At 42.4% G+C, this 12,851-nt stretch overlaps 1 protein-coding gene and 1 pseudogene across 1 annotated transcript in view; both read left to right on the forward strand.

Annotated features, from left to right (window-relative positions):
• ANKUB1 (ankyrin repeat and ubiquitin domain containing 1) overlaps nucleotides 1–7,675 on the forward strand; it is a 49,374-nt gene extending 41,699 nt beyond the window's left edge. The window contains exon 6 of the mRNA XM_036444821.2: nucleotides 7,546–7,675. Within this exon, the coding sequence (XP_036300714.2) occupies nucleotides 7,546–7,675 (130 nt within the window). The remainder of the gene's footprint in view (nucleotides 1–7,545) is intronic.
• A 1,441-nt stretch (nucleotides 7,676–9,116) lies between these two features.
• Nucleotides 9,117–11,911, forward strand: LOC118723001 (annotated as a pseudogene).
• The last annotated feature ends 940 nt before the right edge of the window (nucleotides 11,912–12,851 follow it).

Raw genomic sequence — 12,851 nt, forward strand, 5'->3', positions numbered from 1 at the left:
CCCATACTTCCCTGGATCTTTTCAAGCTACTGCCTTAGTGCTGAAGTTCAGAGAGCAAGAGTCTGAGTAAGTCTATGCAATGGTTCTTTAAGAGTACTCCAGCAGCCTCTGTGCCACTCATTCAGGCACCATCCCCACTGGTTTTTACAGCTAGACGTTATGGGGCTTCTCTTTCTGGCACTGGAACCCTGGCTGAGAGGTCTGGTGTGGGGCTTAGACCCCTTGCTCCTAACTTAGGCCTCACAGCTAAGATATCCCTCTGGATTAATAAAATGCCACTTATGGGTGTTGGACCAGCCCATTATGTGCCTCTACCCCTCCTACCAATCTCAATATAATTATTATTATGTGTGTTGCGTCTAGGGCTTCTTGGGGAAGACTCTGGTGCTGGCTAATGTCAGTCTGTGGCTGGCCCTGGGCTACCTTTTAGGTTCTACAAAGCTATCTGTAGTTTGTGGTTGTCTCTATTGAGCCTGTGTGTGCATGGGAAGGACCAACCTACACACCAAGGCTGGCTTTTACCAGTACTGGGCCTTAGGGAAGATCAGCAAAAGTCCAAGGCACTCTGAGATACACCTTGCCTGCCTCTGCCTGGTGGTTGCTTGTTAGGCTCATTCACTGAACAAGTTGCATGAGGTAGATTCTTAGTGAGTCACCAGGTAGGGGCGAGTGATGTTCAGCAGATTGATAGAGGTTCAATATGTGCCAGTACTAACTCTGAGGCCACTTAGCAAATGTCCCAGGGTAACTAACTGCTATCCACTTGGTGCTTGTACACTTGTATGGTGGGCAAGGATCTCAAGGAGTCATCAGTATGAGACCAGCAGAGTTTATCAGGCCCAAACAGATCAAGATTTGGCCCTCTGAAAGAAGGACTCTGCACCACATAGGCATGTGAGGGAAAAATGGCCCTTATCCTAGAGCCACATAACCCAGTCTATCCTAGATTCTGACAAGATTTCAGTACAGCAGAGCCACCAGGAGTCAGTGGAATAAAGCTTTCAAGGGCCTGAAGATTAGAGCTAGCAGATCTCACATGAGGGGAGACATCAGTCAAGCTCACTGGAAAGTTAGGGTAATGACCCCAATCCAGAGCCACACAACTCAGTCACTGACAACGACAACCCTTGAGTCTTCTCAGACCTCTACACTCTGGCCCAGACAGCTGATTTCTCAACAGGATAGGGCTATATAGAGTTCAGAGTGTGGGGCCATTACATTCCCCCAGGCTGAAGCCATATGGAGGAATGTGCTCCACCCAAGAAAGATGGTGTCTGTGGTTTGGGAGAATGACTCAGCACAGGTATCTTAGCAGCTGTTCCTTCAGCTCTCTCTCCAAAGCCACAAACCCCAGTTGTATTCTAGCCCACTCTGCTCCCTCTGACTCCTCCAGAGCTCAGGGTCAGTGACTATGAATGAGATTTTGTGTGTTGGCCCTTTAATGGGTTATCTGTGTCTCTAACAGACTCCTGTCTATCCCTGGTGGACATCCTGATTTTCACTGCTGGATGTTATGTGGGTAACTTCCCAGCTTTTGTGCTCTGGGTTGGGGAGCTCTGCTTGGGTTGACACCCTACACTTTTCAGGAGAAACCTCCACAGCTAAAATATTTCTTCAGAAGCTCAGCCTCTACTGGTAAAAAGTGGGGCCAGTCCTTTTTGCATTTCTATCCTTGTTACCAGTTGCAATGTGTCTTCTTTTGTAAATCCTTGGTTATAAGACTTCTATTCAGCTCTTCTGTTGTTTACTCAGGTTGATTGCTCTACATTTTAGTTGTAATTCCAGTTTGGTCCTGGGAAGAGTTGAGTGTAACATCCACCTATCTGCCATCATCTTGGATCTCTCACAGACTGATATTATACTAGCCCTTTATTTTGTATATTTGCCTCCTCACTAGAATGTACATTCCATGAGGGCCTTTTTTTCACTTTTTGTTTTTTTAGTACATGGAATACTGTTTGACATGTAATGTGTTCAATGAATCATTTCTGAATAAATGCAGAAAAGCCAGAGTTCAAATGCAAGGTGAGCACTGAGCCTAGGAAGAACTAAGGCATACATGAAAAAGGTGACAGGACTTCAAATCAAGTCAGGTGGTATATGGGGAATGGCTAAACATGATTTCCTTAAGGTTAAGGACTTGATTTTATGGGCAACATTTATGGGTTAATCCCATTTAGAGGTCCCAAGGAGTCATCGCCATTGTGGTAAAGCATGTAGTTGATACAGAACATTAAAGAGAAAGCAGGCCCTAGCCAATTTGACTCAGTGATTGAGCATCAACCTGCAGACTGAAGGTCCTGGGTTTAATTCTAGTCACGGGCACATACCTGGGTTGTGGGCTCAATCCCAAGTAGGGGTTGTGCAAGAGGAAGCTAGTCAATAATTCTCTCTCATATAATCACATATATATATGATGTTGATGATGAAGAGTCAGGCAAATTTGGATATAATTCAAATGTTTGAAATAATAAGTTACTTTCATGATAGACTGAGTGAAAGCCCTTTAAATTTACAGGACTTTGCCAGATAAAAGAGGTGGTGGTATGGAAAAGGAGCCAAGCAGAGGTGGAAACATGGTCAAAGGTATTGACTGTTCTGTGAAGAAGCAAAAAAAAAAAAAATTTTCAAGAAAGTAAGTGGATTTACACAAGGCATTTTAAAGGATATGAGATAATGGCATGAGATGAAACTGACAAGGTACATTATACCTATATTGAGAAGCATCATGTGTGTCCAAGTGGAGAGTTTGCTTCGTATTCCTTTTCCATGGGGTAGGAAGTAAGTAGGAGATCACAGAAGTAATTTTTTATCAGGCAAGTGAGATAATCAGTTTTTGTTTATTTTTTAAGATAAATCTGGTAAGATATGTGGAAGACTTGCTAGAAAGAAGTAATTTTGTGGGTAAGAAGGGACTACAATAAAGTTAGGAGACTGCAATAAGAGAAGCAAAGGCAACAAAATAGAAGTAGTTGGTAAATAGAAGAAAGGCAAAATGTGGCATATTTATAATGAATAAGCTGCAAAATTTGTTACTAACTGGATGTAGGAATGGACAGATAAGGAGGAATTGAATTTTGTTCATAGCTTTGGAGATGGTAGGGTAACAAAATAACCATGTAAGCAAGAATACTGAAGGGGAACAGATTTAGGAAGAAGATATAAGATATATAAGTTGGAAGCATTTGTGGGTGTTCAATTACCAAATGCTATGTATACTAATAATAGAGGGATATGCAAATTATCTGGGATGCTGTCACAGTAACAATAACAACCGAATAGCAGGCTATGTGGGGTGACAAGGCCAGCAGAGGGGTTAATGAGGGACAACCAAACAACTGATCAGCAGGCTGCATGGGGTGACCAGGCCAGCAGGGGGGTTAGTAAGTGACAACCAAATGACTTAATAGAAGGTTGTGTGGGGTGACCAGGCTGGGAGGGGGAAATTGGGGGTGACCAGGCTGGTAGGGGGGCAGCTGGGGTTGACCAGGCTGAAAGGGGGGCAATTAGGAGTGACCAGGCTGGCAAAGGAGACAGTAAAGGACAACCAGGCCAGTGGATGGGTCAGTTGGGGTGACCAGGCCAGTGGGGGGAGCATTTGGGAGTGACCAGGCCAGTGGGAGGGCAGTTGGAGGTGACCAGGTCATCAGGGGGGCCAGAGGGACATAGTTGGGGTTACCAGGCTGGCAGGGGAGACAGTAAAGGACTACCAAGCCAGTGGGGAGCAGTTGGGGGTGAACAGGCCAGTGAGGGGGCAATTGGGGATGACCAGGTCAGCAGGTAGAGGCAGTTAGGGGTGATTAGGCTGGCATGGGAGGGCATTTAGGGGAGATCAGGCAGCTAGGCAGGTGAGCAGTTAGGAGCCAGCAGTCTCAGATTGGGAGAGGAATGTCCAACTAAACCGGCAGTCGGACATCCCCCAAGGGGTCCTGGATTGGAGAGGGTGCAGGTTGGACTGAAGGGAAACCCCTTCCTCCATGCATGAATTTTGCACACTGGGCCTCTAGTTTTTTACTAATTGGAAGATATGTACTTTTAAGAAAGCCCAGGATTTAGAAGTCATGGGTGTGGGCAATTAATAAATGAGGCCGCCTATGTTGAAGGTGCAGAAAGAAAGGAAGGAAGACAAAAGATAGAATTTTGGAGGGCCCCAATGTTCAAGGGAATATAAAACCCTTCTGTAGTAAATCTTATTTGCATCCTACAAACTAGGAGCAATTACTTTCAAATTTACAAGAAAAGATTACACAGTAACTGGTATCCTCATAGCTATCATAAAATATTAACTTTCATTGCATTTCAGTTAAAGTCTATCAGAATATTTACTACCTTACCAGTGCAAACTGTGTGCTTGTCTTGGTGAGAAGAAGCAGAAGGGAGAATAGGTTAGGGAATATGTTATGTATAGGATACCTAGAGAACAGATAGAAAAAGTTTCAACTTTTTGAGTGGCTTTCTATATGACATTGAGTAGCTTTCTGTTTCTAGTTGTGGGTTCTAAGTTTATGATACATATTGCCTTGAGAAATACCATTCCCATGGCTTCAGAATGAACTGGTTTTAGAAAGATTACTCTTTCCTGTTTTATATCTTAACTCATGTGATAAGATAAACTAGCCACAGCTACAAAAATCAACCTAAAGATTTCCATCATTTCTGCTATAAATGAGACAAGATTGGACCTCCTTATAAATTATGTCTTGGAGATCCAAGATGGTGCTGGAGTGGGTGGATATCACACTAACCTCTCACTAAACCAAACTGGAATTACAATTAAAATGTAGAGGAATCAACCTGAAAAACCAACTGAAGACTAGCTGGAGAAAAGTCTTATAACTAAAGAATTACAGAAGAAGCCACATCAAGACTGGCAGGAGGGAAGAGAAACCAAGATGGCGGCATAGGGTAGACACCGGAATGCAGCCTACCACAACAAATTTGAATTTAGAACTGAAAAACAGGGGAGGCATTGCCCTGAAGTGCCAGACGGCTGGCTGAGAGGAGGCTCTGCCATCTGGGAAGGAGAGAGAAGGCACACTGAACCTCAGGAATTGTGAAGGTACAGAGAACTGTGTGCGCGAAAAGGCGCTGGCTTAATCCCGGTGCAGAGAGGAAGGGCCGGACCGAGATTGCTGCTGGTTTACTCCCTGCACGCAGAGAGGGCGGGCCGGGCTGAGTTCACTACTGGCTTACTCCTGGCGCAGAGAGGGCGAACAGCTAACACGGCTGGCTTTCTTGTCCGAGAAGAAAACAGAATCACCCTATTGCTCTGATAAACGGCCCCAGAAAGGGAGAGGCCAGACTGTCAGGCAGTGGGCAGAGATCTCTTGGAGGTGTGTGAAGCCAGAGGCCATTACTGCGGGACTTGGGGAGGAGCCGAAGGGAAAACAAAGATTGTCTGCACCAACCTGAGACTCCGCCCTACCTGTGGCTGAGCACAGAAGCTCTCCCAGAGGCTGGCTTTCTCTAAGGAGGGACTTGCAGGAATCCAAAGCTTGTCTGCGCCTTTACCAAAGAGGTGCGCGGGCCTGCAACCAATCTTCCAAAACTCTCCACGAACAGGACTTTTCTAAGGCGAGACTGACAGGGAACCAAAGATTATCTGCGCCACCCTGAGACCCCGCCCTATTCAAGCAGAGTACGGAAACCCTCCTAGCTGAGACACTGCTGATCCTCACAGCCAACTGGCTTGGAGATCAACGCTTCCCAGTGATACCAACAATAAGCAAGGCTTAACAACAAGACTGCACACACAGCCCACAAAGGGCTACACCAAGACTGTCCACTGCAGGTAACTGGGAAGGCTGTGCTACTGGGCTCTACCAGAACACCTAGCACACAAAGCTATTCCATCAAATCAGGGAAACAACTAAAATGCAGACAAGAAGAAGGACACAAAGGAAGGAGATGGAGGAAAAGAAAAGATTGGACATTGAGTTCAAAACTACAGTTATAAGGTTATTCAACAATATCCTAAAAAAGGCCGATAAAATAAATGAGACCTATGAGGATATGAAAAGGGAGCAACTAGAAATAATAAGGGATCAACAAGAAATGAAGAAAACATTGTCTGAAATAAAAAATATTATACAAAGTCCTAAAAACAGACTGGAAGATCGCAAGAATCAAGATAAAAATTTAGAACACAAAGAGCCAGAGGACACTCCTCTGCAGAAGGGAGAAGATAAAAGAATCCAGAAAGTTGAAGATAGTGTAAGAAACCTCTGGGACAATTTCAAGTGAACCAACATCAGAATTATGGGGATTCCAGAAGAGAGAGAGCAAGATACCGAAAGAGTACTAGAAGAAATAGTGACAGAAAACTTCCCCCACCTGGGAAAAGAAATAGACTTACAAGTCCAGGAGGCCTACAGAACCCCAAACAAAAGGAATCCAAGGAGGAACACACCAAGACATATCATAATTAAAATTCCAAGAGCAAAAGACAAAGAGAGAATATTAAAAGCAGCAAGAGAAAAGCAGGTAGTGACCTATAAAGGAGCACCCATAAGATTGTCAGCTGATTTCTCAACAGAAACCATGCAGGCCAGACGGGAATGGCAAGAAATATTCAAGGTGATGAATAACAAGAACCTACAGCCAAAAATACTCTACCCAGCAAAGCTATCCCTCGGAATCAAAGGACAGATAAAGAGCTTCACAAATAAAAAAAAGCTAAAAGAGTTCACCACCACCAAACCAGAATTATATGAATTGCTGAAGGAGGTTATTTAGGAAGAGGAAGAAGATAAAGATAAAAATTATGATCAACAAATATGTAGCTATCAACAAGTGAATCTAAAAACCAAGGGAATTTAAAAATCTGATGAACAATATTAACTGGTGAATATAATAGAATCAGAGGTATGGAAGGGGAGTGGACTGACGATTCTCAGGGAAAAGGGGAGTGGGGGTGCGGGAAGAGACTGAACAAAAACTGTGCACCTATGGATGAGGACAATGGGGGATGGGGAAAGGCCAGAGGGTGGGGTGGGAACCTGGTGAAGGGGAGCAATTGAGGGGGGGAAGAGGATCACATTTGTAATAATCTGAACAATAAAGATTTATTTAAAAAATAAAAAAATAAAAAAAAAGACTGGCAGGAGGGCAGGGAATGAAAAGGGATTTCCCTGTTCCCATGGTGAAGACAGGAGAGGTGGCTGAGATTTCAGATTCCCCTGATAAGCATGGGATTTCGACCCCAAGCCAGGCTGGGTGAAAAAGGTGAAGAGATTAAGCAAAGGGAAAACAAACAAACTCACAGACACAGACGTCTAATGGTATGGTGATTACCAGAGGGAAAAAGGGGTCAGGGAGGTAAAAGAGGGTAAGTGGTGGGGGGAGATAGGTGGTGATGGAAGGAGACTTGACCTGGGGTGGTGAACACATAATACAATGTACAGATGATGTATTATAGAATTGTATACCTGAAACCTATAATTTTATTAACCAATATCACCCCAATAAATTCAATAAAAATTAAAAATTAAATAAAAGCTTGAACTTCATCAGTGAAATAAATAAATCAATCTTGTTTTCTTACAGTGCTTTTAAAGAGAAACGATGGCTTCAGCAGTTAGAAATAGCTAAAGTCTTAGCCAAAAAGAGCATTTCTAACTTGACTACCCAAGAAGAAATGACAGCATGTGAAAATCCTCTGGAAACTGCACTTTGAAAAGTCATGCTAACCCTTGTTTGGGTGAAGAATTGGTCAGATAGGATCTCCAGTTCTAATGTTAAAATTTCTAATAACAATTATAATGCTGTAATTTCTAATCACAGTTCCAGTGCTATATATCTGTCAATAAGATATCTCATGTTAAGCACCATATTTTCTTGGACTTATCAAACTTAAGGCATTTGTTTTTGCATAAAGAGTCTGAGGAAGGAATTCATAAGAAACTGAGAATAGTAGTTGCCTCTGGGAGGAAACTGGGAGGATTAGAAACAAGGACAGAAATAAGAATTTTTACTATTTCTCCCTCCACTCCCAGGATTTGTTTGAATGTTTTTGTTTTTTAAACCGTATGAATGCAGTTTATAGTGAAAAAATAAAATTTAAGAAATTCTACTTAGGGACAGTTCCAAGGAGAGTTAAAAATACAATCTAGCCGAAGCTGGTTTGGCTCAGTGGATAGAACGTTGGCCTGCGGACTGAAGGGTCCCAGGTTCGATTCTGATCAAGGGCATGTACATTGGTTGCGGGCACATCCCCAGTAGGGGGTGTGCAGGAGGCAGCTGGTCGATGTTTCTCTCTCATCAATGTTTCTAGCTCTCTATCCCTCTCCCTTCCTCTCTGTAAAAAAACAATAAAATATATTTTAAAAAATACAATCTAAGTCTAGTACTGGTCTCAGACATCTTTTGAACATCTACTAAAATATTGCTTTCTATTAATTATCTTAACTGAGGTAAAGTTTACATCCAGTCCAGTAAGTCACACAGATCTTACATGTAAGACTCAATGACTTTAACAAATATACATATCTATGTAACCAGTATTCCAATCAAGAGGTAGAATAATCCCATTACCCCAAAGTTTCTTTAAGCTTCTTTCCAAATCTATCCCAACCCCCAATAGGCAACCACTATTCTGATTTCTATCTTCATAGCTGAACTTTCCCAATCAAATTAATCATATAGGTTCTCATTTGTGTGCCCAGGTTATTTTGCTCAATTTATTATTTTAAGATTCATTTACATTGTTGCATGTCTTAGTATGGCATTCATTTTATTTTTATTGCTGAGTAGTATGCCATTCTATGGATAGATGCACTATGATTTATCTATTCAACTACATGGACATTTGGGTTGCTTCAGGTTAGGGGACATTGCCAATAAAGCTGCTATGAACATTGTAAAATATCTTTTTCTGGATACATGTTTTCATTGCTTTTGGTCAAATACCTGGAGTGGAATTGTTGGATAATAGAGTAAGTATAAATTTAACATTAAAAGAAACTGTCTAACAGCTCTTCACAGTAGTTTTATAATTTTACACTTCCACTAACAATGTACAACTGCTCTGGTTGCTTCACATACTCGCCAAAATTTGGTGTCATCAGTGTTTTTGACTTTTAATTATTCTAGTGGATTTGAAATGACATCTCTGGAAGATGGCAACAGCCAAGGCAGCTGGAGTTCCTTATGGTCAAGCAGAAAACAGTGAGAAGCCCAATGTTCTAGACATGACCTCCAAAGATTACCATTCTGACTCCTGCCCTCATTTTGGCATCCATGAGGAGATGCTAAAAGAGGAAATGTGCACCTCCATGTTTCACAACCAGCTCCTCTTCAAGACCAAGATGGTGCTGCACGGAGCTCAGGCATGGGATTCTCTATATATTTTCTGCGAAGATTAGGCCCACAAGGTCATGGAAATTGATAATTCCAGTATGTATCTCTGATTATGCAGTGAAGACAATCAAAGCCAACAGGTTAGATTGTGTGGTGACCATCATCAAAGGAAAGGTAGAAAAGATGGAGCTTCCAGTGGAGAAGATTGACATAATCAATGAGTGGATGGGCTACTGTCTCTTCTATCAGTCAATGCACAATACTGTGCTCTATGCTCAAGATGTGGTGGCACCCAATGGCTTCATCTTTTCAGGCCCAGCCACGCTGAACATGACAGCCCTGGAGGATTGGTAATATAAAGACTACAAGATCCACTGATGGGAGAACGTGTATGACTTTGATATATCTTGCATGAAATACCTGGCCTTCAAGGAGCCCTTGGTGAATGTGGTGGACCCCAAAGAAGGACTAAGAGAGTTTATCACTACCAAGCCAGAAATGCAAGAAATGCTAAAAGGAGTACTGTAAAAGGAAAAAAACAGAAAGGCAAGAAGAAACACAAACATTAAGGAAAATATGACAAAAAAAACAAACATGTACTTGTCTATAATAACATTAAACGTAAATAGGTTAAATGCACCAATCAAAAGACATAGGGTAACTGAATGGATAAGAACAAATGACCCATATATTTGATGTCTTCAAGAGACCCACCTCAGAACAAATGATTCACACAGACTGAGAATCCAGGGATGGAAAAACATATTTCAGGCAAATGAAAATTAGAAAAAAGCTGGGGTTGCGATACTTATATCTGATAAAATAGACCTCAAAGTAAAGACCATAATAAGAGATAAGGGAGGCTACTACATAATACTAAAAGGAGCAATTCAACAAGAAGATATAACTCTGGTAAACACATATGCACCCAATACAGGAGCACCCAAATACATTAAAAAAAAAAAAAAATTCTGCAAGGTATCAAGGAAGAGATTGATAGCAATACAGTCATAGTAGGAGGCTTTAATACACCACTGATACCACTGGATAAAACAACTAAACAAAAAAAATCAGCAAAGAAACAGCAATCCTAAATGACTCACTAGATCAGATGGATTTAATTGACATCTTTAGAACATTCCACCTCAAAGCTACAGAATATACATTATTCTCCAGTGCACATGGAACATTTTCAAGGGTAGACCACATATTAGGACACAGGCAAAGTCTCTTCAAATTCAAGAAGATAGAAATCATATCAAGCATCTTCTCAGATTACAGTGGCATAAAAATCATTATTATAGTGGAAATAAACTACAATAAAAACAATCCCCAAAAAATCAAACACTTGGAGACTAAATAGCATTCTATTAAACAATGACTGGGTTACCAGATAGATGAAAGAAGAAATAAAAAACTTCATGGTAACAAATGACAATGAAAACACAACAATACAAAATCTATGGAACACAGTGAAAGCAGTCTTGAGAGGAAAGTTCATAGCTCTAAAGCCTACTGCAAAAACAAAACAAAACAAAATAAAACAAAAAACAAGAAACAAGAAACAATGATAATAAGGGAGAGAAACAAAGATAGAGGCATAGGTAAAAGCCTAACTGCAGCCTCACACAACAGTTTCAAAAAAATACAATTAAAATATAAAGTGACCGAAACTGGTTTGGCTCAGTGGATAGAGCGTCAGCCTGTGGACTGAAAGGTCCTGGATTAGATTCTGGTCAAGGGCATGTACCTTGGTTGTGTGCACATCCCCAGAAGGGGTGTGCAAGAGGCAGCTGACCAATAACTTTCTCTCAGTGATGTTTCTAACTCTCTGTCATTCTCTCTTCCTCTCTGTAAAAAATCAATAAAATATATTTAAATATATATAAAGTGGACATCATCCAGAACTATAAGAAAGTTGACTGACTGGAAATTCTACAACTAGAAAGAAAGAGAAAACCAGAAGGAAAATCAGAGGAGCTGTAAAAGCCTAAGGTACAGAGACACAGTGCGCACGTGGGGAGAGGACGGAGCCGGAGAGGAGGGGGAGGCCGAGTGCCTGGTTGGCGTTCCCTAGCGGGAAGGAGATAAAAGCTCCGGACTGTGCTGAGCCCCAGTTCCGACTGCACTGAACCCCAGTTCTGGGCAAGACCCTGGGGACCTAGACTCACACAGAGGGATTCTAAGCTGTAAGGCAGAAACTCAGGGGAGCGGCGAAAGGCAGAGCCCCTGAGTTGTGCACATTGCACACAGAGGACGGACTGTTGACTGTGCCACTGGATTGCCCTAGATGGAAGGAGACAAAAGTTTCAAACTGTGCTGAGCCCCAGTTCCTACTGCACTGAATCCCAGTTCTAGACCAGACCCTGGGGACCCAAGCTCATATGGAGGGAATCTGGGTTGTAAGGCGGAAACTTTGGGGAGCGGCGAAAGACAGAGCCCCAGAGTTGCTCACAAAGGATGGACTGTTGACTGTGCCGCTGGATTGCCCTAGTGGGAAGGAGACAAAAGTTCCGGACTGAACTGAACCCCAGTTCCGGGCTCATTGGGGGAGAGACTAGACCATCTGGTAGTGGGCGAAACTCGAGAGCACCTTTCTCTCAGAGGTGCTTGAAGTGAGTACCAAAGAACACTGAGGAACACTGAGACTCAGGAACCTCATAGGGTGGGGCTGACAGGAAGCCAAGGCTGTAGGCTCCACCCTGAAACTCTGCCCCATTTAAGCTGAGCACAGAGGCTTTTGAATAAGGCTGTCTCCCGGCTTAGACACAGCTGATCCTCACAGCCAATTGGCCTGGAGGTCAGTTCCTCCCAGTGATACCAATAACAACTAAGACTTAACTACAGCCGAGACTGGTTTGGCTCAATGGATAGAGCGTCGGCTTGGGGACTGAGGGGTCCCAGGTTCGATTCCGGTCAAGGGCATGTACCTTGGTTGCGGGCATATCCCCAATGGGGGGTGTGCAGGAGGCAGCTGATCGATGACTCTCTCTCATCGATGTTTCTAGCTCTCTATCTCTCTCCCTTCCTCTCTGTACAAAATCAATAAGATTAAAAAAAATAAATAAAAGACTTAACTACAAAAGGCTGTACACACAGTCCACAAAGGGATGCACCAAGAGTGTCTACCTCAGATAACTGGGAGGCTGACCCACGGAACCATATAGGACACCTTAGCACTTAAAGCCACCGAAGCTGTGAAAATACCGAAACAAGGAAACAGATCACAAACAAAAGAAATGGAGGACAAGAAGCGACTGGATATAGAGTTCAAAACTATGCTTATAATGTTTTTCAAGAATTCCCTAGAAAAAGCCGATAAAATAAATAAGACCTATGAGGATCCTGGGTTCGATTCCGGTCAAGGGCATGTATCTTGGTTGCGGGCACATCCCTAATACGGGGTTTGCAAGAGGCAGCTGATCGATGATTCTCTCTCATCAATGTTTCTAACTCTCTACTCCTCTCTCTTTCTCTCTGTAAAAAATCAATAATATATATATATTTTTAAATCTACAACCAAGCTTATTGTCTGAAAGAAATTGAAGAATTCA

Source organism: Pipistrellus kuhlii, unplaced genomic scaffold (genome assembly GCF_014108245.1).
Source record: "Pipistrellus kuhlii isolate mPipKuh1 unplaced genomic scaffold, mPipKuh1.p scaffold_m20_p_2, whole genome shotgun sequence".
In the NCBI taxonomy this organism is placed as follows: domain Eukaryota; kingdom Metazoa; phylum Chordata; class Mammalia; order Chiroptera; family Vespertilionidae; genus Pipistrellus; species Pipistrellus kuhlii.